We start from the raw sequence: 27204 nt of genomic DNA on the forward strand, positions 1-27204 counted from the left end.
GTAAATGAATTAAGATGACATTTATAGACTCAGGACCCGCAAAGCAAACTGGTCCAGCCCAGCGATGGGCCAATAAGCCACGAGCAATGGTATGGTACAGAGGAGGTCCAGATCTGTAAGCAGGACTCGATTGCCCATGATGTAGGCCTGGGTTAGGCCAACTGTAGAACTACAGCTGCCACTATTCTGGACCAGAACGTACATGACACAGGGCCAGAATAGGGCCAGCTGTGGCAGAGTAGTAACATTCGATTAGCATATCTTAGCTATATTTCCTTAGTTCATCCAGGAGACGCTGAGCAACGTAAGCACTCATTTGGAGTCCTTGTCACTCAACAACCCTCTTGTGAATAAATAACATTTATGACATGTTATGTGAATGTCTTTGACGTGCTCCGACTGCCAGTTGCCAGTGGTGAAAGGAGTACTCAGATACCCAGTGATGGAAGTACATTTACTCAAGAACTGTACTTAAGTACATTTTAAGGTACTTGTACCTTACTTGAGTATTTCCATTTACTACTACCACTCCTTTTCATTTTGGAGGTGATTACTAGTTACTTTCCAAATATCAAACTGCATCAAAGCCAAAGTAGGACACTTTTAAATTGATGCATTTTAACCGCAATCAAAAACAAACAAACAGATTATGATCACCACAAAAATGAATGAATATCAAAACAATCCATAGCATACACACATATGCTATATATGTGTAAATTACTTTCACTTATCACTTTTAATGCTTTAATTTTATATCAGATACTTTGCGACTTTTAGTCTTTCTTTTTTTACTTTCACTTTTACTAAAGTCATATTTTAACACGATATCTTTACTTTTACTCAGGTTTGACTTTTGGGTACTTATCACAACACTGGCAATACCACAGTGTAAAAATACTCTGTTACTAACACATGTAATCTCTGCAGTCAGAAGTCAAAGTACATCAGCAAAAGGTTTGTGAGCCTCTTGTTTATTCAAAAATGTTCTGTATAAGTTTATCATTTTTTTTGTTTGTAAAATCTTCCTCTGAAATATTTTACTGCGTCAGCTTCAGTGAATTTCTAATCCAAAACTCCTTCTCTTTCTTCCATCATCTCTTAGCTTTCTCATTGTGTCTCTTTTGTGGCTGGATGTGGTGACTTTGTGCCCTGCAAATTTGTCCTCCAACAGTTTAGCAGCAGTCCTGGTGATTTATGGCTCCACATGTGGGAATAGTTTAGATTTTGCAAGAGTCTGCAGGAGGTCTCCCTCTCACAAGTCTGGTGAGAAAGAAGAGAAATCATGCTAGTCAGATTGAAGGATGTCCGACGTGAGAATAAAGCAGACATATATCAGAATAATCTCAGCCATATTTTTCCTGCTTCACAGATTGGAAACAGCACCAATGTTACGCTTTTTCTTCGTGTTTCTGAGGTGAAAACAGTGAATGATTTAGAGCAAATGTTCCATGCACATATTGAACAGTCATGGAGACTGCAGGAATGAGGGATTTGGGTGGATTCTTGAAGGAAGTTTTTGTTGGATATCAGGTTCCTAACATCCCACACGGCCTGTCATGTTCCAGCATGGAGAAAAAGAGGGAAATGCTGTGAAAATGTAATTCAGCGGGAGATCAGGGCTGCTGCAGGGGGGTGTCCAGCTCTTTTCTACAACAATAAGCCTGATTTTAGATAATACCTATGTTTAAACATCAGGGTAAATCTAGCCAATCGAATATCTTTGATTCAGTGGCAGCAAACCTCAAAAATCTAATGGGAGGGGCGGACATGTGTTTTGAATTAATGGCTGCTCCCTTTTCCTTCACAGGGCAACAATAGCCCTCTGCTGCGGAAGTGCAGTAGGACACCGACAGGAATGAGACTGTTAAAAAAAAGCTTTATTGAAGTTCGATGCAAGCCAGTCGCATTTCATTACAACTCACAGGTTTACAAAAATAGTATGTTTGCCTTTTTGTAAAAGTTTTTTTTTTTTCTGAGATATAAAAGATTATTTATGCATGTATCATAAAACCTGTAAGTCATTTCTCTGATATCACAATTGTTAAAAGTAGAAAGAGGGAAAAGTAACAATCCTGTTGCAGAAAAACATGACATGTTTACAAACATTATTCATGATGTGTTTAATGACTTTTCAAGCCTGTTAAAGGAATAGTTCAACATCTGTGAAAGACACACATTTTCTTTTCTTTCCAAGAGTTAGATGAGAAAATTGATACCACTCTCGTGTCTCTGCATACTGTAAGGTACAGAACTGGAGTCAGAGGCAATTATTTTAGCTTAGCTTAGCTTAGTGTAAAAAGTGGAGGCAGGGGTAAAGTGTATCTGAAATTGCTGTGTTGGCGTTGTTCCCTCGAACGTCATAATTAATGTTGCTCCAGGACCATCATTTCAACTTACAAATAGCGACAAAAACCAAATTTCAAGCAAGCAATTGTGGCTGAGTGAAGTATAAGACTCCCACTCAGAGGAGTGGGGATCATATCCTGCTGGGACATAATATTATCCTGTTCACTTATTATTACACTAAGTAGGTTTAGGAAAACATGGTTTGGGTTTAAATACACCCTTTCACAACTATAAACACATGTTTGAAAGGACAACATCTCCCACGTATGTATTTTTGGTCTTTTTCCCCAAGTGGCAAAGCTCTGGCTTTACGAAAACCATGTCCATGGTCCACCAGCAACAACAACAACAACAACATGGCAAAATCAGATCGTGCATGGGGAAACAGCTAATTTGGCTTCACCCGTCATTTACCACATTGTATCTTGTTTGTGTAATCTAATATTGACCGATACGTAGTTATAGGCAGTAATGTGCTGTTGTTCTTAGCAAACAACAGCTTCAGAGTGTCTTCAGCTCTACATAGTAGTGCAGAATGGATAAACTTTTGTTTAGCACTAAACTCCCCTTAACACAGTAATTACATTTCTTTTTTGTACGGAATTGAACAAAGAAAATACAACCAGTTTGTGATCTTTGGAAAGAGTCAGGCTACCTGTTTCCTCCTGCTTCTAGCCTTAATGCTAAGCTAGGCTAATAACCTCCAGGCTACAGATTTCAACAAACACCATAAAACGTGTTAGTGAGTGATTTTTGTCAAGATTCCGGCTAGCTGTTTCCCTGTGCTTCACTCTTAATGCTAAGCTAGGCTAATAACCTCCTGACCAGTAGCTACAAATTAAAAAAAAAACACAACATACAATGCGTTAGTTATTGATCTTTGAAAAGAGTCAGGCTACCTCTTTCCCCCTGCTTCCAGTCTATATGCTAAGCTAGGCTAATAACCTCCTGTCCCCAGCTTGAGTGACACTGATCATCTTATCGAACTCTCAGAAAGAAAGCAAAACAGTGTATTTCCTATAATGTTTTCACACTTCGACAGGAGTCATCAAGTTATTTTTCTTCATTCTTACTTTCTTTTGTCCAACAAGAGCAACAATCAAAGCAAATGTTCAATGCAATGCCAAACAAAAGTGCAGACGAATGGAAATGAACAGGCCATAAATTCTGCAATTTCACTTCTGTTTTGCCCAGAAGATGGAGAAAAGTCTTCAGAGTACCTGCTCTGAAATGCCAAGAGAGAAGCAAACTGGCTTGAATTTTTACAAACAGTGCCATCCATCAGAAACGGATGTGTCAACGTGTACATAATGTGAAATAAAAAGATGTTTTTTTTTCTGTGCTCATAATATAAAGTAGTGCATGGGAATGCAAACCCTTGAGTAGTCTGGATGGGAAAACACCACTACTTAAGTCCATATCTGTGGTTAACAGCCCTCCTATTTATTATCCCCCATGAGGTTTTGGTGGCTTGACAGCAACCTCAAACAGTCTTTGCTTCCAGTATATTCAACAAGGCAAGACGTTTTTTATTCCTACTAATTCCAACATATATGAGAAGTTTTTTTTAATCTGGCAAAATCTCATTTCCTTCATAAACGGAGGGACTTGTTTGATTTGGGAAGTCTTTGTCTTTGGTGTCACTCCCATGAGAACAATGTAAAGGCCGTTTTCTCCAACATACCACCATACAAAAGTTCATCTTTGGCCTCTTCTCACTCCTCAACAACAGTCCAGTCTGTGGCAGCAGTTCTGTTCTCTATCTTTTTCGACCTTCCTCTTGGTTGTGGCCATGTCATATAATCAGGGTAATGCCTCCTTTAAAGCCTCTTCTTGAATTTGATTTGTTGTTCATAAAGTTCTCAATTGTCTTGCACACTCCAAAAGAAATGGATTATTGCATCTCAGTCACGTTGGATGATTTCCTTCAGTTTGTGTCTGTCACTTATTATTAAGCCTCTTTGTACAAATCACTTCCGAGTCCATGTCTTCGTCCGTCTTCCTACTGTCTCTTGGACCCAGTAGCAGGCGTCACAGACCGCTGCTGGGTGTTGACTCGGTCATGGTGGTACGGCAAGCCTGGAGCTCCAGGATATCCTGGTGGACCAGGCGGCCCGACTGGCCCTGGTTTTCCCCTCGGTCCCGGTGGCCCAATGATGCCCGGTAATCCTGCCTGACCCTGGATTCCTGGAGGCCCTGCTGGTCCTTGGTTGCCATCTAAACCGGGGAGGCCCATGTCACCTTTCTGGCCCTTCTCACCACGCGGTCCTGGAGCGCCAATAGATCCTTTAGCTCCTTTGATTCCTACTGACCCTCTATTTCCACTGGGACCTGTTTCACCTGGTGCTCCTTTAAGCCCAAGAGAACCCTTCTCTCCAAGAGACCCACGGCTTCCTGTTGGGCCTCGGTCACCTTTACTCCCAGTCAGTCCCAAGGGTCCTTTTGAGCCGGTCTCACCGCGGTTCCCTTTGGGCCCTGGCGGTCCAGGAGCACCTGTTGAGAGAAGATAGTAAGGTGAAGGTCAACAATAAAGTGTACATGTACTGATCTATTGTTAAATAAGACAACATCTACTGTACCTTTAACTATAGTGAAGTTCTTAATGAGCTGGGTGTGGTGAACGTCCACAAGCTTCATCTCCTCCATCACTATGGACAAGTTCCTGACATCCACATCCAGTCGCATATTCAACAACATGTTTCGTTGTCTCAGTGTGTCGGCCAAGTGGAGGAGTAACAAGACTGTGTTGTTCAGGTTCTGCACAACAGCAAGAAGGATGGTGTGAGGATGAAGGTAAAGAAAAATGTCTTATCATCGAGGAATTCAACTTGAATTTGAATTTTTTATTTATATTAGTAGGTAAGCAAGATGAATGAATTCCTTTGTGGTCACTACCTGTAGATCTTCAGTGTGTCTGCCCATGCGACTCTGGCAGGACGAGCTCTCGATGTTGATGTACTTGTACATGCTCTGGACGTGGCTGACGGTGGCATTGAGGCTGGAAGAGATCGTGTCGATCTCCATCGAGATGGAGTTCAGACGACCGTCCAGAGCAGAGAAACGCTCACCCGTCCGGTTCTCATAGTATCTAAAGAGGATGAGGAGGGTTACCGTGAGTGTTTTGTCATTTCAAGAGTGATAATACACATTTCTGTGTCTGTGTCAGGTGTGTGTGCATCCTTTAGTCATCATGTTGTAGGGACGTCTGTACACAATGTTGGACCTCACCTGAGACAAAACATCTAATCCTCAAAAGAGTTGTGCTTAAGTTAGAATTCGGTGAGGCTAAAGGGAGGGTTTAATCAGTTCACCTACAGGTATTTGATGTGCTACTGATGTGTGAATTGAGTGTGTTACCTGGAATGGTAGTGAAGGTCGTGCATGTTCTCTTCGTGTTCATCCATGAAAGACGTCACATTGTCGAGCTGCATCTGCAGGTTCATCACCTGATGACAATACAGACAGATGTTGTACTCACTTTAGTCGTGAGGACGCTCGTTGACATTCTCATACAAAGGCCAGTCATTGACAACTCTTCCTGATCCTAAAGAACATTTTTGTTTTTAGTTAAACTTTAAAAAAAATGTACATGGGCTCACCTGCTGGGTGAGGTCGTAGTACACGTCAGTGGACATGGCGATTCTCTGGTGATCAGATATGATGTTGTTTTGGAGGAAGCGCATGTTTTGCGTGGTGCTGCTCATGTTGGACTTGATGACGCTCAGAACCCGGCTGTAGTTCTGCCAGTCGCTGGTCAACTTCTGGAGGACCAGAGTCTCCTCGTCGGCTTTTCTCTGCAGGGCGTCTATCCACATCGTGCTGGAGAGAAGAGGAAAACACAGGGCTGGATATCAAACATCAGCTGCATTCATATTATTTAGCTTTTTCTAAAATGTGTCTGCTTTATTTTTATTTTCTATTTCTTGAATGAGACTGTCCATATAGTCCCTTTTCGTCCAAAACTGCAAATGTTACTGTATCTTTAAGCTTCTCGGCACAATAAAGCAGAAGAATTCATGTGTCACACAGTCGATATCTGTGTTTAGTCTCCTGCCCTGCATCTTTTCATTCACCTGAGAGCCACCGTCGTGTTAACTTGCTGTGCTGTGGCTTTGACGTTGTACTGATCCTCCATCATAGTCTTCATCTTCTCTTCAGTTTCTTCGATCACGTCCTTCCAGCCCTCCACCCGATCCAGGTACCGTTCTAGCGACTGGTTGAGAAGTTTGATCGACATGAGGTGGTTTTGCATGTCGCGTGTCAGCCGGTTGTTGGTGTCCTGTAGGGTGGTCTGGGTCCGGGAGGCCTGGTCCAGGACCTGGAGGGGAACAGCGATCAAAGTGACAGAGTTAGTGATTAGAAATTAACGGAGTCAATCTACACCCCATTGCTTTTCTTTGCTTTATATCTTTACAAATTAAATATCTTTTGGTTTTGGACTGTTGGGTGAACAAAACAAACGACTTGTGGACGTCTCAGTACCTGCTCCTGTCCCAGTATCATTCTCTGGATGTCTTCAAACTCTCTCTTCAGCCTGCTGATCTCCTCGCTATACAGAGTCACATCCAGACAGCCTGAACAGTTCGAGGTGGAGCTCAGATCTGTGAGAAAAAAAAACACAGATAGAAAAAGGAGGGGAGATAAGAAACGTCTGTTTATGATGTACTGTAAATGAAAGCGTCTGGTAACCATCTGCGTGTTTTCTGGGAGAGAAAAACGTCTGTTGACCTCCCCTAACAAACTCAGTCATCCGTGCTGCTTCACACCACATGAATGACCTTAAACCGCCTGGTGCATATGCGGGGTCTATATGGTTAACTAAACAATCACACCACAAGGTCCATTAAGTAGCTGGCAGGAGCTTTTAATCATTTTCACTGCTGTTGTTGCTGCTGTGACACCTGAATTGTCCTCCAGAGATAAATAGAGGTTTATCTCGTCTTATTTTTCTTATCACCGCCAAGAAAAAACACTATTTATAGTGGCAGCAAACAGCAATTTTAGGCTCTTTTAGTGCTGTAAATAAATTAATTCAGCAAGCACCTGTGGTCCTTTGCTTCAAGCTGTTTTATCTAATGAAAGGCTCCCCAAAAAAAGAAAAAACAGTTTTACTTTTACTCAAAGAAACTGCATGATCGTCTCTCCATTGCTGATGTTTTTTCCATAATGTATAGTAGGGATGAGCTAGCATATCACTATCTGTATGTTAATTTATTCGACAAACTAAACTCTAAAATCTATATTCATAGCCATACTGGGAATGGGCGGGGATTAAACCTGAAGTGGGTGGGGCTAAGTAGGTAAGCCTGAAATTGATATGGGCTGATCAGAAGTCGCTATATTTATCATTCACTAAAAAACTATTCACAGAACAGCCTCAGGATTGAGCTACAGGTCAATGCGACTAACAGCAAGAGAAAGATACGTTTTTACAGAACATGTTTTGAATATCAAAAGTCAGTAAATGTACTTAAAGTGATAGTTGGGGTCTTTTGATGTGGGGTTGTATGAGGTATTATCCCTGGTCAGTGTGTTACCTGCAGTAGATGAACGTCAGGGGCGTAGGAATTGAGACGTTGTGCGGTTGAGGGAATGTAGCGCCAAAGGAAAAGGCTGTTTGACCGCAACGTAAAGCACCAAAACTGTTCAAAACATAGTAACACGTACTGTACACTTGAATGGATATGTATTTTTTATGCTGACGGTCATCTACTGCAGGTAATACACTATCCCTAGGATAAGTACCTCATACAGCCCCACATCAAAAGTCCCCAGCTATCACTTTATGCAACAACAGTACAAGTCAAATTAAATTATACATATATATTACATACATTTACATGTATGTATTCATTGTGTGCAAGGGGTCTATTATTACACCTAAATGATACTCATACTGTACTTATCTGGACTGGATACTCGTTTCAGTTGAGTACTTGCTCAACCCTGTTTATGTCTATGAGGCCACTGTGACTCAGTATTAAAACATGACCGTGTGTTAGTCAGTCCAGCTACTTTACCCTCTATTCCTTGCTGAACCCTGGAGATCTTCGTGTGGTAGACCGACTCCTCCTCGGACAGGCTGTCGACCTTCTTGAACACTGGAGACACAGTGACGTTGATTCGGTTAAGGAAAATGTTCAATAGAATCAAACAACACACTCGTATTCCTAAATTGTTACAGTTTGTTTTTGTGAAAAACAAGGAAATAAACACGCAAAACAAAAGCTAACACGATTTAACAGCGCTGGTGGTGGAAACGTTCGGTACAACAGTATTCAGAGAGAGAAAATAAACATGGAGGGCAGTTCTGAATGATTAACATCAGCATTACTTTGGTGTTAACGGGACATAGGAAGTATTTAAAGGAGTAAAAACAGGAAGTTGTAATTTAAGTCCTGACAACGAAACACGTAAAGTTTTCATTAGCTCACAAATGTAACCAAAACACTGATGAATGATGGTTTAGCCAGCTGGACAGGTCCTGCTCTTCCAGCATATTTCCCAAGAGAGCAACAACAATTTAGCGAGTGCGAGTTTTTGTGTGTACATTTGTGTAAATTTGTCTAATGTGTGTTCAGCATCCCAGGACGTGACTCAGGGGATTAATGAATGCTCCATAGCGTGTTTGCATATATAAATGCTTCCACATGCACTCTGCACATACCACCTGCCCTGCTGTATCAGCTGCAGGGACAGTGATGCTGAACATGGCTCAGGGTTTTGGCCAAACTCAGTACAAATATGCTGTAGCAACAATACGAGACTTTGAATAAGACATTTTATAAAACATAGAAGACTTTCTGTATATCAACCACAGCTGATGTAGTCACAGAGAGCTAAACAACTGCGTTCATTCGTTCCAAGTTTGTTACTTTTTTCTACAGAATCTATTTTTTATAAAACAGATGTTCAGCAGGGAACATAAAATCAAAGGTTAATGCTTTCTGTTTTTCCTCGTGCACGCTCACAGTTGGGAGTTGGAGCCAAGCGCAATATCTTCTCTGTTTATACTCAGTTTTTAAGGCTTTGGTGTTGTACAGCTGTGCGGGAAGTAGAAACAAACATAAACCAAGTTTTCTTTTTTCATGTTTATGTGTATAAAACATTAGAGAAGAGCAGCGATTCTGTGCAGCATGCATGTTTAAATGGGTGTTGGCACACAATATTTTTTAGTAGATGTTGATTTTTGCCAATCCTCAATATAGACATTAAACAGCGATAATTATGTTTAGCTGCTAGTTTAGCTTCTTGCGCTGAGCTCAAGGTAATAAGGTAATAACATTTTTATGAATTCAGAGATGCTGAGGCAGACTGAGGCAGGATTTTGAGAAGTGTAAATTATACCCTTGTTTACAGTTACCACAAAAATATAGACTAGTTAATTGTCAAATTACTTACTATAGCTGGGGACTGCCTATTGTTCTGAAAGCCACTTATTACGAAACCCAAATAGTCTGAAAAGGCCCACCCAATGTCCCTCAAGGTTAGATGGTTAGAAAGCAATGACACTAAAGTCAATTATGATTCATTATTTTTTAAGTAGTTGACCTGTTATCTCCAGGGTTGTTTTTCCTTATTTCAGCTGCAGTTTGGTTAGGTTTAGAAAAATATGGTTCAGGTTCAAATAGTCCCTTTCACAACATTAACCACATGTTGCGAGGGCTTTCTGGCAGTCACAAGCCAATCACAGCAGAGTAGGGCAGGACTCGGCAGAACTGTCACAGATAAGAGCAGCCATACGTCATTTTCCTGTTGCCAGAACGACTACGCCACCCTTGAAAGCAAACACCGTGTCGCCAGATTGAACACAGCTGGTAGTTACATGTTTAAAAGCGGCTTTGTTGCATTTTTCGCATCAAACTATATTTACTTCCCCAAAGAACGAAGGACAGTAAGAAAAGAGACTTCAGGTCGTCCACAGAGAGAAGGAAAATGATAAACTGTGCGACCCGGGCAGTCAATACGTGTCCATATGTGGCAAACACCTCATCACAGGTTAGTTAATGATGTTGCTGGGTAAATTACACGTGTGTGTAAGAACAAAACTGAACTGTACTATGTTTCTGTACACGTGTACAGAAACATAGTACAGTTCAGTTTTGTTCTGGGTCTGATCCCAATTTTATTTAGTTACACAAGTGCTGTACAGTTTGTGCTCTGCCACCTGGGGTCCAATTTACAAGCATAAAAATACAATACCATATGGATTTTTAGCTTTTATGACCCCAAATCTGATGGTAAGACAGGCAAGCAATCCTTGTCATGTTGTAGTCGATCTACGTTTGGCGTCATTTTCTAGAAAAAATGAAAGATGATGAGTGTCCTTTCAGTCCCAGTCTTCCTCAAAGTGGACAAACCTGACACACACAACTACCTTATTAAATGTCCAGATCATTTTTCTGTCATCTATCATCTTTTCTGTCATTAGGACACTTTAATTAGCTGTTTTATAATCTGTCCAATGTGACTTTACTGTAAACTAATTACATCGCTGTGGCGAAGCACAACCACTTTCTCTGTTTTGACAGCCGTTTGAGCTTAATTACGCGAACGTTAACTCCTGAGAGGAGGTGAAAACAGGTCGGGTTTAGCTCCACTTCCAACATTACTTTATGCTGTTTGCAAGATTCATTATGAGAAGGTATGTCAGCTCAGTTTATGTGTATGGTGCTGCTGCTCCCAGTGATCTGCCGAGTGGACAGGCCGGTAAACCAAACTCCATTCTAAAAGCAGGTGTTTTATGGTCTGGCCTTATTTTTTCACAGTAAAAACTGTTGTTACAACTTTACAAAGGCTCTTTTTCGATTCGCTTCAATCTACAGGCACAATCAGCAGAACAAAACTGAACTGTACTATGTTTCTGTACACGTGTACCTGCCTACAAACGTATGTGTTGTGGGTGCTTACATCACTCTACCAAACCTCACTCTCTCTCCCCGGACGGCAGTAAGCGATGAAGATTTACGGCTTTCAAACCCAATAAAAGGTGACGCTGATGTGAAAAGCATCTGCTGGCGCTGAGCAGCTGTCAGGTAAAACATGGCATGAAGGACTCACAACCACATTCATTTGATCTGTGGGAGTTAAATGGACTGTTTAATACAGACACACACACTGGAATAGAAAAGTCTGATCTTTTCCCATGTCAGGCCTTCCTCTCACTCTTAATGCATAGTGTCGGCATTAATCAGTTGAATTGCCTAATAAATCACAAGACTGTTGAGAACTGCTGTTTCGACCACTGACCGCATCCAACCTTTGGGGATTAGCATCTCGGTGGGGGGACTCTGTGGTGCTTATTTGAGACTTTTACTGAACAGGATTCATTGACTGTAAAAAGAAAGAATTAAAAGTCTGGCTGAGCTCACCGAGTGATGCCAGCACTGCCACGGTAATGATGAGGAATGCAACAAATCCATAGAGGACTTTGACAGCCAGCTGGAGAGAGTGGCTCTGCTGGCACCTCAGACAGCCTCCTCTGCTACGACCTGGAACAATCGAACCAATACGCGCATGAATGACTGAATTTGTGTGAAAATCTAATAAACATGAAAAATCTAAATCAACGGATCGTAGCTATAGCCATCAGATAAAAGAGAGTTGAGTAAATATAAGTATTGTCGTTGCACTCTGGAAGGAACACTTAAACAAAAGCCATGCATGTGTACACACTGTGTCATTGGTTAACATAACAACACGGACTAATACAGATGCCGTTGTTTGTTGTTGTTGGACTTGTGTGTGACGCGTGTGTGTGTGGCCCTCACCTCTGAATGAAGGCATTTCCTCCTCTCCAGTGAAATCCTCCTCTGAAAAACATAACAAGGAAGAAATGCAAACATGAAAACTAAACATTATGTTCCACTACTGACTAAATAACGATGATACAATGTCCGTAGTATTCGTTGTTATTTCTGTCTATATTAAAGTGGTAATAAATTACAAGTTAAATCAAAAACATGTAAAAGGGAACCAATGATTTTCAGGCTGCAGATCATGAAATTTTCTTAACAGAGACGACATGGACTAAACCAACCCGGCAAACAACAGGTTGTATTTATTTTCAACGAGATGTCTGACATTTTTGGAAATACTGTATACTTCATTACTTTCTTGTTAAGAGTTAGATAAAAGGAGTGATATTTCTTTGGTTCCCTACTTATGGAGCTAAAGCTTCTATTATTGGGAATGACTCTCAAAAATGAGCTTTTCTTACAAATAGGCCCTTTAATCTGTGCTCAAACAAAAAAGATAATGGTCTTTTTATTTATTTTTATTTTTATTTTATTATTAATTTATTTATATATATTTATATATATTTGAGCTAGCTAGCTTCAAGTGGTGATGCTTAAATCAGATAAGCTCCCCTTGGTGTCCATTTTGCTTTTCACCTCTTGTAATACATATTGAGCAAACAACTTACTAGACTGTGGAAATTCAAAAGTATAGCATCCCATCATGCATCACTCCCAAATTCACCCGCAGACTTTGAATTCAAATTGACAGGACCGTATTTATCATATGGCTGATGGTCATGAACTGGTTGACATTTATGTTTCTGAGCTCAGGACAATAGTGAACCTCCATCATTACCTTTGAAGAGCTGGTTCTCGTATCCACCATAGTTATCTGCCAAAAAATAAAGAGAGAGAGTCACAAAAAAACATACTTTTGATCAAAACGATGCTGACAGAAACCAATTCCACTGGAGCCACCAACAAGTTTTATTACTCCTCTCATAAATCATAGAAACCAGCCGACCCACAATCCCCCACAGCCTCTCCAAGTACGTTCAGTGTGAGGCTGCTATCTCAGCACAATAAGAAGAAATGTTTTCTCTGAGCTGTTGCTCACTCAGGAGAAATCAGCCCCATTGTGGTGCAAAGTATGAGAACAGTTGTTGGTTTTGTGTGCTGGTTCTGGTGGGAGTATTGTGTTATGTGTGTGCACATGTGTCTGAGGAGGTTGTCAACACACACTCCTGCTGGAAAGCACCAAACTAAAAGACCCATGACTTCCACAGAATGTAACCAGAGGGCCTAATAAACCAGACCGGGTCCCAGAGCACATTCATGTTTTCATAACTCAATGTAACAGCAATGGACTTTATATAACACGTCATTAACTGTACACCACCCAATCTGGTATCCAACCCCACACTTTAGTTACTGTGGGTGTGGCAGTGGATGAACAGGAAGGCAAACACTCAGTGGAGCTGCAGGGGAGGCTGTTTCTGAAGGGAAAGAGCTGGGAAACAAGTTCATATACTGTACACTCGTACGCAGGGAAGAAAAGGGTTTGGCAGGTTGTTGACTAGCTGAAGAGAGACACTCTGCTACCAGAGGAGTTGGCCTGAAAGCAAGCAGCGTCCGACTGAGTTGTCAGACTGCGGAAACACTGCTGGTGTTACTGCAGCAGTTCACCTTAAAACGTGTGCAGCTACTTTGCAATGTTTCCGACTGCAGCAATGTGGAAAATGTGTTGACTGAGTCTAGACAGATGTGATGTAATTTAAAGGAATATTCCAACAAAAATCTATCTGCAAGTTAAAGGTGGCTCTGACTGACTGACTGACATCAGCTGCTCATTCATGAGCTGCTTGGCTACCAGCTAACGAGGGATTGGCTCTAAAATGCAGAGCCTCTGGTTATATTATCATTTGCCATAAATGGTCAAGTCCGTGATGCATCTCTGGCTGAACTATGTTTACGTTTGGCACTGGCAAAACTCAAACAGTGAAGAGCTAGCTAACCATGTTTGCATATTTTGGTGAACTGGGGCTTAATATTGGGACACAGGAAGTTTGTGATGGCTGAGAGGAACCAGGGTCACTGGGTTGGAATCCATTTTCGTCTCCTGCGTTACGTTTGAGCAACAAATAGTTTTAAGTACCCTGCACATGAACATTTTTTTAAAAGGAAACATATTATGCTCTTTTTCATGTTCACAATTCTACTGTGGGTTACTACTAGAATAGATATACATGTTTTTATGCTAAAAAACACAACTCATTATTACCCCTCTGTCTGAAACACTCCTGTCTTTTTAAGGCCCCTCCTCCTGAAGACCCAGTCTGCTCTGATTGGTCAGCTCACACACGCCTGACCCAGCAACACACACCATGTCTCCGGTCGGCTCTATCGTGTTTTCAGCTTCCAAGCACAATTCTGATTCTGCTTCAAACTGTTTAGAGCCACATTTTCGGACGCCACAGGCTGGAAGTGTTTAATGGGTCAAAAACACAGGGTTTTTTGCAGATGGACAGATGCATTAGTGTCTGTCTCTCCCACTGTGCAACCTGAACTGTGTTTTTATGTAAGTGAAAAATTGTGAGGCTTTGGATTCACTGGTTTACGGTTTATTGGTTGTTGTTAAAAGACCTTTCTGTTTCGTTCCATTTCTCGAGCCAAAACAAAAGGATGCAAATCTGAAACCAAAGGGTCTGTTGAGGATCGGCCTCTGTGGTTAACCGCATAATCAGCTCAACATGAAGAGAGGTCTGGCCTCTCATTGGTTGAGAACAAGAGTAAAAAATGGCTGTGGAGAAAGTAAAACCAGGAGCAGCTGCACACACTGTTTGACGGAGGGTCAAAAACATCATTTGTCATTCATGAAATTAATTTGTGAAACATAGAAAATCATTCCTCATGTAGTCAGCACTTCAAGAGTCAGCCTTCTTTCATTGTCTATGAGAAGCAAATAACACATCTGCACGCAGCATCATGGGAACTGGAACGTTTTAATGTTAGGTTTTCCACAAATGAACTTATTGTTTTAAGCCAAATTGCACTTTACAAACCCTCTGCCAACGCAACACGATGAGGTGAATGTTTATGTCAGTCGGCGGTGGAACAGCTGAGGTCAGGTCTGGGTGGATGACATAATGATGGAGGGAGGAGAGAGGGGGAGCGAAACAGGAGGAGAGGGGAGGGCAGCCACCTCTAAACAACTAAAAGACAGGAATAAAGACAACACATTAAAGATATAAACATGTCCACACAGAACATTTGGTAAGAAAACTCAACCGTCGCCCTGCAGTTGTGGACAAGGACTTGGGAAGGCTGACCTGCATAACCTCATCCAGGGTTAGTCTGACTGATGTCTCAGCTTGCTGATATATGATGGAGCCAGCATTTGTTAGAAACATGAAAACGAATGCTAATGTTGCTCAGTTTGCTCACACGTATACGAACTTTATAAGGTTAAAATACACAAATGTTTACAGCTTGTTCTGCTGACCCCAAGTGGCCAAAAAAGTAAGTTGAACTGCTTTAAAGGTCAAATCTGTATGATAGTCTACTGTTGAGTCTCGTTCCCAACTCGTCGAGTACTGGCGCTTTTTAAGTCGGTGGCCGTCCCAAACTACTTACCCTATTTTACAAATTGGACCTTTAAAACATGGAATACAAAAATCCATTCACCATTTTTCCAAAGATATAAAAATAAATGTAAAGCCACGACTTCAGTTTAAAGGCGGTTTTGAGTCGTGAGAGTCTGGTCAGGGTCGTAATATCACACATGGTCACAATATCATACGGTATGCCTGCCATTATTATTCTGGGTTTCATGTCCCATACTGGTCTAAATCCTTTCCCACCCTCATTAAAATACATTTCTGGGTTAAAACTGAATTCTTGTCATTTTCTGGAAATTCCAAACTATCAAAATCAGTATCCCTCCTCAAATGTCTGTCTGCTCCTCGGGTGTGTTTCTCCTCCTGCACCTCCCTTCTCTTTTTTTTTTTTTTTTTTGGTGTCTCTCCTCATGTTTTCCTTGCTCTCTGTGGAAAAATCCTTCATGTCTGTCTCGTTAGCGAGGAAGCGGACCTGTCCAACACACACAGAGCAGAACTGAGCCGATCTGACAGCAGCACAACACAAGCCTCCCAGGTCACACCTATACTGTCGGACAGAGGCAGAACACTGTACAAAAAAAATGCGCTTGGTTCAGTCTGAATCATGAACATCATCAACAACCTCATCAGTCCGAAATCTGGTGCAGCAAAGTATTTACTCCCACGTGAAAATAAACAAGGAGGAGCTGCGTGAACCCTTCATGACGTGCTCTTTACTCTCCTGTAACTAGGTGGGATCAGATCATTCACAACCACCATCACAGCGAGATGTCAGTCCAACTAGATCAGATCTGGAAACAAACTGCATCCCTTCAAAGCTGTGACAGCAATAAAACTCAAAGCCTGACAGTCAGGTGTCCCACAAGAGGTCGCAAGATTATTAACAGAGGGAAAAACACAAACACATTTCTGCCCACAAAATTATAGCTTCAGATTTTCTTTGAAGCCATTCTTGTTCTCACTCTTGTGAATTACCAGCTCATTTGATCTGTTCAGGGCTCTAAAGTTATTAAGTGGCAGATCATGCTACAAGGCTACAAGTTAAACAACGAATAACGTTGTTCGCCCTCTAGAACAACACATGGAAGCGTTTTCTGAATTAACTGAATTAAATCATTAGAGGATGACTTTCAGCACTGTTACGAATCACTGTCCCCTCTTATGATGTGACAATGATATGCCCAGAGTTTGGTTAGGTTTAGGTTAAGATTAGGGGTAAACAGATTATCTGCCCTGGTTGATTATCGGGCTGATATTCAGAATTTTTCTGTCAGATTGCTGATAAAATAAACCAATTTAAAAATGTGCTGCTTTGCGCTGATGAAACATCCTCAATATTGTTTTTCTTTGATTTCTAATCATCAGTATCGGCCCTGAAAAAGCCATGTTGGTCGATCCCTAGTTAAGATCATGATTTTGGTCCTAATATGGCCAAATTTTATGTCAGGGAATGGTTGTCAATGCCTGTGTTATAACGCAGCACAGACTATTGGTTGAAATCAGCGACCTCCTGCCCTGAAGTCTGATGTTTTGTTGACTTATCCATTAAGCCGTACCCCCCCCTTGGGTGATATCACCTTGACGTCCCCTCTTTGTTCCAGTCATAATCTTTCAATACAATTTTCAAATGAACATATGCAGATGACATTTTAGGGCACATATGCTGAAAACCCTGATGCCTTTTTTTTTTCATTTGGTGGACAATCTTGGATTGGGATGAACTAACTAACAGTCTCTTTTTATTTTATATTTACTTTTATATTTCTGAACATCCTTCTAAGAGAGCAGTGACAGCTACAGATGCAATCCTGTCGGTAAACAAGGAAACTCCAGGACAGTCAAGAATTCTGCAAAATTGTGATTTATGTTTACCAAATTATTGCTTTCTACAGTATCGACACATAGCCAAAACAGTATTAGTGTAGTTAATGGATGGTGAGGGGTACATAACTTAACTGAAAAGCAACCAATATATTACTCGTCCATCGCCTTCCACCTTATTTTCCATCTCGCTACATAGAGCCGCTTCTTTCCTCACGATCCTACAAGTTTTTTAGTGTCAGTTACATAAGAAATGTTCATAACTGAAGATGCACAACAGATTTTCATAATATTGGGGGGGAAAAAAACCCTGAAGGTAAAAGGCAAATTCAATTTGAACTGAACTCTTCACTTCATTTTTGGAGGAAATGTTGTTTACGATGGAAATCTGCAGCATAAAAAACATTTAAAGCGACAGAACAAAAAAAGAAAGTTAAACACACTCTAATGTCTCTAACATCACAAATATAAAGATCAATATCAGCATTGTCAATGACAAACCATCCAACTACTTTATGAGATTAAATATATAATTATTTGTGGTATAGTGTTCTGCCTAATAGTCATATAAGAAAAGGTCTTCTTGACTCTGTTTGTCCAGACTGTGAGTCAGACGGATGGAAAAGTTTGGTTGCAGTTTGAATACACACTCAGAGTCCAGCGAGCACTTGTGTTGTAAAAACAAGTAAATATACTTTAAAGGACGTGTGTTTGTATGAAAAATGTGCTGAAGAAAATCCAGAGAAACTAAACATTTCCAAATGTTTTCCCCAAAGGATGCAGCACTGAAAAGCAGTAAAAAAAAGCAGTATAATTTAATAAAAGTAAAACAAGGTCAGGAAGTGACCACGCGTCTTTATTCTGCCAAGAAAAGTTTTGGTGACAAATTATATCATACGGCTGTTAAGTGCTACTGAGACACCCGGTCCCTTTGTGTCCCAAGGTTACTGGACTTAAATAATACCAGTGTTAGCCACGGAAAGACAACGATACTAATGGTTGGTGCTCTTGAACCCAACTTTGATGAAATATTAACTACCTACATGACCATAAGTATGTGGACACCCTTACATTACACCCACATGAGCTCTCCTAACACCGTCGTCCAAAGCCATGGGCATTATTCTGCTGTAACAGACTCTCCTTATTCGGTTCCAGGCTTTCCAACAAATTCTGGTCCCGTTCAGCCACAAGAGAATTAGTGAGGTCCAACACCGATGTTGGCTTCTACAGTAAGTCCTGGCTCACCGTCAACGTTAGAGGGTCTGTTGAGGTCAAGGCTCTGTGTAAGCCAGTCCAATTCTTCTCTTATAACCGTTTCTTGGCGCTGACTTTGCGCACAGGGGCACTGCCATGTTTGAAGACCTAAGGGCCTTCCTCAAACTGCTGCCACGAAGTCGGAGGAAGACTTCTGTCCAGAATATAACTGGATTCCCTGACATTAAGATTTCCCTTAGTTGGGACGAAGGAGCCGAGCTCAAACCATAAAAAACATTCCTCGACCAAGGGTGCCTCGAAAATATGTAGACAAGAAATTTGGGCCACTCCGAATACTAATATGTTCCTCATGTGAACGACCTAGCTCACTGTTAGCTTTAAGGCTCGATATGATTACAAAAAATTGAGGGACATTGTTAATAACCAGAGTCCACAGGGTGTTTTATTTTGAATATTCACTGGATGCTCTATTGAGCACCGAAGTCGCGCCTCTTCCGATGGACCCCATGGCACCTTATTTCGGAAAAACACAGAGCTTTTCCAAGCATTAACTTTACACAGAAGGCTGCACATAACGATACAGGTGAATGTGGGTATCAATATACAGAAATACCGACTGTAATTGATAAAAGAATAAAAAATGTGTTGCTCTCCACCCACATGGAGTCACTCAGCCCTCCTCCCTCCATCCTCTTTCAACCATCGGACCTTTGGTGTTTGTGAACGCAGCGCCAGGCCTGTACTTGAGTCAGCACCACTTCATGTTTGTGGTTCCTCTGTGGCAGTTCCTCACGGGGGGTTTTGGACTTTCCAAACCCCTTCCCCGCCCACTCCCTGTTTTCAGTCCTCCTCTGCACTTCACTTTCACCACAGTATTGTGCAAAACGTTATGAGTAACGTGCTCTGATTGTCCTGTAACCTCATCAGAAAAATCCATAATGCGATTTCACATGCAAATATTAATGCTTTCTTGATGTTTCCCTTCTTTCATCAACTCATTTAAGTTATTTTGACCAGAAAATCCCCTTCAAGAACTTCAGTGACTCCCAGCCTTAAATGAAACCAGGAGTCACGAGATGGGCCCTGCTCCAAATCAGAGTGGAGGTCTTGACCACATCTCATAAAGCCAAAGGAGTCCTTCTCCAAACCTCTGTTGACATCCAAACCATTTAGGTGCCCTCTGACTGGAATGTGTGGTCTCCTCGCAAAACTATAAACGCCTGGAATGTGTTGCTTCAAACTGCGAAGCCGAAGTTACAGACAAGCCGTTACATGAGAACGTTCTTTTATTGTGGTTCGGCAGTGAAACGGGAGATTTTCAGAGTCACGATCCTATAAACGCATGGTGTTTTCTCAGGACTCAAACCTCTTTGGACAGCCAGGCGGAGACACAAAGACAAGCCTGGTTAGGTTTACAGGGCGTCGAGGCCAAAGGGCGTGTTCAATATTCTCAGTATGTTTTTTACTAGCCCTCAAATTTCACATGATCACCATCTTATAGGAACTTTGTAGAAAGACAGGTAAGAAACAAGACAAGCTTTTCAAGAGGAAGTGAATTAAGAATTTGGACACGGTTGCGCCAGGTGTTGGTAAAACTAAAGTTATTCATACAGGCTGTAACATCAGTTTTGAAGTGCTAATTAACACTATTAAAAGGAGTTTCACAACGCAAACTAGTTGCAATGTAAAGTTAGTAACATCCAGCAACTAGTGCTAACAGAATCAACTGACAAAACTGACGTTAGCTTCCAAGCTAACCTGTTCAGTCTGACAAGTGGAAAAAGTAATAATTTGAAATGCTGTTCAATAATGATATAAACAGGGAAGATTTTTAAATTTTCACAAAAATAACACAATAGAACTCAAATTACAACTTCACGCCTATAACATCATACAATACAGTTGATACAGGAAGTAATTAGACAAGCTGTTCGTAAAACGTATACATGGTGCAAGTACTGAGTTTAAAACGGGTCGCACAACAATGTGAAGTGAAGGGATGACTGTCACGAAAAATGTAACTGATGTAACTGTTAGCTAACGGAATCAACTGACAAAACAAGCGTTAGCTCGTCTGCTAACCTGTTCAGACTCATAACCTAAACAAGGTAATGCATTAAAATGCTGTTTAATGATGTCAGCTGGAAGAATAGTTTAATAATATTCACATTATATCACGACAGTAAAACACGTAACCTCAAATTACATCTATAAGCCAATAACTTGGACCAAAATACCAAATAGCTTCAGTTACGTTAGCATAAGCAGGAATTTCACAATCAACCTAAACTGCATGCACGAAACTAGCTCTGAAACACATTGTGTATGTACGCAGACATGAATTAATAACAATCACGTCTGTGTTTTCAAAGATTTGTCAGCTCAAATATGTATTGGCCACTTATTGTTATTATTGGAAGCAATTAATTTACACGGGAGTTGCACACATTTGGCTTTATCAGTAGGCTAAGCTGTATAAAAGTTACACGAACATTTTTGCCAATACATCTCAAGAAAAGTGAAGAAACACTAATAAGCCGCTACTGGTAACCAGACTCGTATTACCTTTTTAATTAAGGATCCATGCAGCACATTCAACATTTTATGTGCAGGCCTATGCTGTGAGAGTTGGTGTAAAAACATGAAAAAGTCCAGCAGAAACAATCAGAAAATTGATCCGAGAGAGCAAAAATAAATGAAAAGGTGCACACTAGTCACAGAAAGAACAAGTCAACATGACAATCAGCTACTATGTCTCCTTTGTTCCCCTTTCAATCCAAATCCAAAATGCTTGGACTATAAATTTATACGGCTGCTACGGCTAATAACAAGACGCTCTCTCTCCTCCTCTCCCATTCACTCACTCTTTCCTTTTCCTCTGCCAGCCATACACCTGCTCCAGTCCTCCCCCTCTCCTCTCACCTCCTCGGACTCCCCCCGCCTCTCCGGCCCTGGTAGGAATGTATGAGGCAGCATGTTTTGTTCTGGTCGGGCTGGGCTGGACCCGCTTTCAGCAAGACTGGAAACCACATTAACAGACCTCCTGTACCGTTTGGCTGAGAGGAGAACTGTAAATGTTCTTGGAGTTAATTTGTCGAATCGTCTCGTGTTTCAGGGCTGCTTCTCTCCTCGAGGCCTCGACAGAAGCAAAAACACAACTTTCTTGAGTTTGATGTTGGTTTGATTTCCATTTGATTTTATAACTTGACCCGATTTTCCTAAACTGATAATGTAATGGAATCCTATCACAGATTTTGATGTAAAACTTTTTGCAAAATAATCCCAAATTTGATGTTCTGATGCAGGTGATGACCATCTGCTAACGTTACCTTCTACCCTCAGGTTCCGCCTGCTCTCCATTCTTGTATGACACGTACGCCGTTAACAATGACACGATTTTGCTAGCTGAAATGACAACTGTTGCTAGCAGAATTTATCGGCTGTTGCTCGCTAGCTAAATAACCAAACTTTAGCTCCTTGATTCAGTTTAAACACTTGCCTTCAGCTGGCTAGTTAAATTTTCTAGCTGACTTGTTTTAAAAAAGTGAACCCTGGAAAACAGATCCTTAATGTGAACTTGATGGCGACATGATACCGTGCTAAAAGACTGCATGTCCTGAGCAAAAAGTCAGCATCTTCACACGTAGACGATCCAGGTAGAAGACATGTAATGCTAAATAAACAGAATTGTTCTTGTTGCAGTGTACAGCTAACTGCTTCTTATTTCTAGCTAGCGACTGTTTAATTTGCTAGCCGAAATCGTTGCTCGCAGATTTTGATCGACTGTAGCTCGCTAGCTAAATACCCAAACATTAGCTCCTTGGTTTAGTTAAAGAAAAGAAAAGAAGAAGTGATATTTAGCTGGTTTTTTTTTATCTTTCTAGCTTACTTGTCTTGAAATGGGAACCCTGAAAAAACAGATCTTAAATTATCGAGCTGAAAGACTTGGACTTTACTGTCCCAGGCAAAAAGACAGCACACAGATTGATGACTCAGTGGCTAAATAACCAAATGTTAGCTCTTTGATTTAGTGCTTCTCATTTCTAGCTAGCAACCATCAATTTTGCTCGCTGAAATGACAGTTTTTGATATATTTTTGTTCCAGCTAAGATATCTAAGCTTACACTAAATAAAGTGTAATAAAGTAAAAGTAAATCAAATAACACCACCACAAAGACACAATCAAAACAAAATCCAACAGAGGAGACACCTCCAAGTTTTAAAAACATAATCAAAACGGAGTAAAGAATGCTTTTTGATTTCGACTATAATGTACAGGAATGAATCCATTACACGCCAGTTACTGTTGGTGATGAATATGTCAACAGCTCTTAACATATTTCCAAGCTGCTTGCCCACATGTGGTATTCCTTCCTGCTCTCTCTCCTCTCCCTCACATCTCTGTCAGCCTTTCGCTCCTCATACTGTACGTCTGGGAACCATGTACGAGCCTCTGCCCCCTTCAAAGCCAATGGCAGCTCTCCTTTCATGCCATGTTGTGAAAAAGCTCAAGTTCATGCGCTGTGTTTTCACTCGCCCTCTTTTAAAGGGGATATTAAGTCAATCTGAGGCAGATCGGCCGGGCTGGAGAACATTTTATGTTTTATGAAACGGGGCTGTGGCGTGCACGCACACACGTATAGACATTTTAAGCTGACTGATCAAAGTCTCACATCCAAGAACAACAAACCGGCACTTTCTCAGGATCCACACCGCCGAGTTTCGCAGCAGATGAGAAGCATATGTGGTCGCTGCTGCATGTGCAGGTGCTTGCCTGCATGCCACAATGACAGATACTGTTCCTGTCTACATTTTTATGCATTTTTCACACAACCAGATACTGTTAACATAAAGTTTTTTGCATGACAACAAAGCAGGAGGTGTTCAGAAATAACACGGAAGATACAAAGTAAATTACCTTTCATGATTCCTTGCTCAAGAATCCTTTATAAACAACTTGTTGTCTACTCTGCTGATGCTCAACTTGATGGCCGTGATGTTGCAGTCGTCTCCACCTTTTGTCCCCACAAAGGGAGCGTCCAGGAACAGTAAAAGTAGTCAGCAATCTACCTCTGAGGTGCCATCGAACTCATTTGTGACATATTTTCCAGATTTCCAGGAAGGAAGACGAAAGTCCCAAACTTCCACAGAATTGAACAACAATTATTGTTATTCCACATGTGCAAAAAATGCACTTCTGCAACCCACAGCACCGATTTATAGCTTGTTTTTTCAAATATTCTCGCAAATCTGAAGAAAACTGGTCATAGCTCCCATTAAAGTTTTGAACATGTGTGTTTGCCTGCAGCTCTCTGGCATCCTCCCTTCTCCCATCCAGAGCCGGAGGAAACTAAACCTTCCTCAGACAGAAACCATGTGCAACTTTAGAGAGGGAGGGAGGAAGTGGAGCAAGAGGGGATGAAGAGAAAGAAGAAGGGTGGTAAGAACGACAGAGAGAGGTAGAGAAGGAGAGAGAGAGAGAGATGGGAGGGGAACAAAGGAGCTGGAAAGCGAGGGAGGGACTGGAAAAGGGACAGGGTGAAAAAAAAAAGACGAGGGAGCAGGAGGGAGGGAGGGAGGGTCCGTGTGTTTTGTTGAAAGTCAGTTTTGTGGCCGAGGCTAATTGCTAACAAATGTTTTAACGTTGCGGAGTGAGCACCTTGAATATCTCCTTTGGCCTTGGCTTGTGAGACAGGAAAAATAGTTTCTGTGAACACACACCTACACACTCTCCCTAACACACACACACACATGTTGAAGCTATAATCCCTATCTGGCACCGGCTCAGCTTGCTCCAGCTAACCTCGACTACCAGTGTGTTAGACTAACAGCAGGTGTAATTCTCTCACCAACACACACATCCGGCCGTCCGGCTGACGAGGCAGCTCCAGTGGCTGTCTGGCTGTGGATTTTTCAGCGCCTTCGTTTTTTTCTCTCCTGCACTCACGTTGACACTTTAATACGGTTACTTACTGCAGACGATGGGTGTTTATTATGGTTTTCAGTGGGTTATGTTCATACTCGTCAACAAACACCGCTCAGCTGCTGTGTATTTTTCAGGGACTTAAGTGATGCTGTCTTTCCTGAAGCTTATATAATGCTTAAAAGCCGGCGGGTCAGTCATTACAGACTCATGATGTGCAGCCAAGCTTAATTTTACATTCTCGTCGAGAGGGAAAAGTTTCCAAAGGTACTAAATATGTCACGACATCCTGGTTTTGATATTAATCGTAAATAAATCAGTAATGAGACATCGACAGGGAGACAGGACTTGTGGCGTGCGAGGTTTGGAAACATTTATTTGGCTGCTTCAGTCACAATTTATGACGTTCACCAATACAAATTTGATGGATTATCAAACCACGATCTCCATTTAATGACCAACAGTTCGATTGAATGTCTTATTTCGAAAGTAAATAAGTCATAAAGGGTCATGACCTCAATATGGTGGAGGAGGCAAAGTGGTTCTCACAACCTGGCAACGCGTCTTCCTCAGGCAAATACTGTGGCAGAAAGGAAATGAGGGATGAAGACAATAAATGAATGGTGAAATCATAATCATTCTGGACTTACCAGCAACTGAAAAGACAACGACTAGCGACAATAGTGGGACATATTTCACGGTAAAACAACATATCTGATAACCTGTTAGCTTCTGTTTGACAGCAGGAAACATCATTAGACCTCTCATGACCAACTAAATGACAAAAAAATGAAAATCTGGAGGGACAGTCAAACAACTTTTTTGTTAGCTAACATTACAGCTAACGTGAGCATATAACCATGTCGTACTGTAGCTGATATTAAGGTTTGATAGGGTGATGATATCAGGTGTTTCAAGCAGTGAGTGTTGTGTTTGTCGTAAAGAGGCTGGCAAGACATGCCTGTTTCATTACATTATGTTTCAGCCTCTCTTGGTGTGAAACTAGTGGATATGTTTGATGAGCGACCATGGCGTTTCAACATTTGTAAGTGTCACATTACTGGATACTTTTAAGCTGAACTCGGAACAATTTCCAGCCAGTTTTTGTTGCAACCAAAACAGGTATTTTAAACCAAACCATTATGTTTTCCTGACAGTAACCAAGTGATTGTTATGCCTAAACCTAACCAGAGCATGAGCACATCATTGTGAAAGGAGAGAAAGATTTCTCCTGTAGAGAAAAAAACACTTATACAGCTCCTGAGCTTTATTTTATGGACAAGGCAACGTTTCAGTCCTAATGGGTCTTCATTGTGGTCAACCAATCAAGAATAAGGATATTCCTTGCAGTGACAACAACTTTAGATACTCTTATCACGACATTTCATTCATGCAAAATACCAAACAGAGTGAACAATGTCCTTTTAAAGAATGACTTCACATTGCTTTGAATCCACGTCCCTCTCTTCCATCTTTTCCTTTATGGATGCTACAGTTTGTATAAACGGGGATTTAATGACCAAACTCTTTGATCGCTGAGCCGCCGGCCTTTGATCAGAAGTTTCTTAATCACTTCAGATCACGTACATTCCTCACGCATCCAACACACACACAGAACAAAAAGTTCCCCCTAAATTGATACCAGAATCCTCCAAATGTTTGAAGTTCATCTGCGGCCTGTCAGATACGGGTCGCTCAGTACCACCAGAGGGACCAATTAAACCTTGTGATAATTGTGTTTTGTGTTAGAGGCCAGCGGAGCAGCTCGCTCAGAGCTCTCTCCGGGCATGCGTGCGTTGAAATGTTGAAATCCATGCCACGGGTTGAGGACTGGCTGCAGGCCTACATGGTTTCAATTCACTAGTTGGCCAATTTAAAGGTGGAGCAGCTTGGCACATGATTCACACTCGCTGCAGTACAGTGAGCCCTCACAGCCATCTGGACGAGCACACACAGAGAGACACATGCATGCAGGCAAAACACAAGTTCACAAAGTGTCACGCAGCAGATAATGTGCTTAGTCACACTGGATCTACCACTGGTAAACAGTCAACACTGAGCAATCCTCCAGGCCAGTAAACTTCAGTCCCACATGGGCTCTGTTGGCCTGAGTGATGTTGAAAATCTGACTTATGTAAGCTGCTGCCGTCAAGCATTTTTAAACATACGTATACTGGTAACTACTGAAACAAAGGAAGCAGCAGTCAATGGGTGGTGACCTCTGATAGAGCCAGAGCTGTAGACTTAGATCTTAAGGAGTGTATAGGATTTATTGTCAGAGGAAATTGCCATTTTAAAGGGGAATTCCGGTATTTTTAATCCTGGGCCTTATATTTACAAGTTTTGGAGTCAGTCCAAAGCTGAAATGACTCCAACGTAATCTTTTGGGGCAACTAAGTTACACCCACTGAAAGTGTTTGTTTGTTCCCCCATGAAGCAACAACTTTAACAGTTCACCCTGTGAGATCGCAGAGCAAGACTTCGTGAACAAGACTGTTATAGAAAGCCTTAAACCTGTAGGAATCATTTCTGTATC

At 41.4% G+C, this 27204-nt stretch overlaps 1 protein-coding gene across 2 annotated transcripts; it reads right to left on the minus strand.

Annotated features, from left to right (window-relative positions):
- Positions 1-1859: 1859 nt before the first annotated feature.
- On the minus strand, positions 1860-24137 carry scara3 (scavenger receptor class A, member 3). 2 transcript variants are annotated; one of them, XM_084377752.1, is made up of 12 exons: positions 23664-24137; positions 12946-12981; positions 12120-12161; positions 11721-11840; positions 8370-8450; positions 6832-6950; positions 6423-6667; positions 5949-6168; positions 5707-5795; positions 5245-5437; positions 4929-5106; positions 1860-4842 (listed from the first exon to the last, which is right to left on the minus strand). In XM_084377752.1, exons 1-12 carry the CDS (start codon positions 23668-23670, stop codon positions 4352-4354), a joined length of 1821 nt encoding a protein of 606 aa, XP_084233878.1. In that variant the 5' UTR covers positions 23671-24137; the 3' UTR covers positions 1860-4351. The 2 variants fall into 2 exon arrangements, with proteins under 2 accessions (XP_084233878.1, XP_084233877.1); XM_084377751.1 differs by lacking the exon at positions 23664-24137 and adding an exon at positions 21610-21648.
- Positions 24138-27204: the final 3067 nt, after the last annotated feature.

The sequence above is a fragment of the Pagrus pagrus genome (assembly GCF_965226575.1).
Source record: "Pagrus pagrus genome assembly, chromosome: 16".
NCBI classification, from domain to species: Eukaryota; Metazoa; Chordata; class Actinopteri; order Spariformes; family Sparidae; genus Pagrus; species Pagrus pagrus.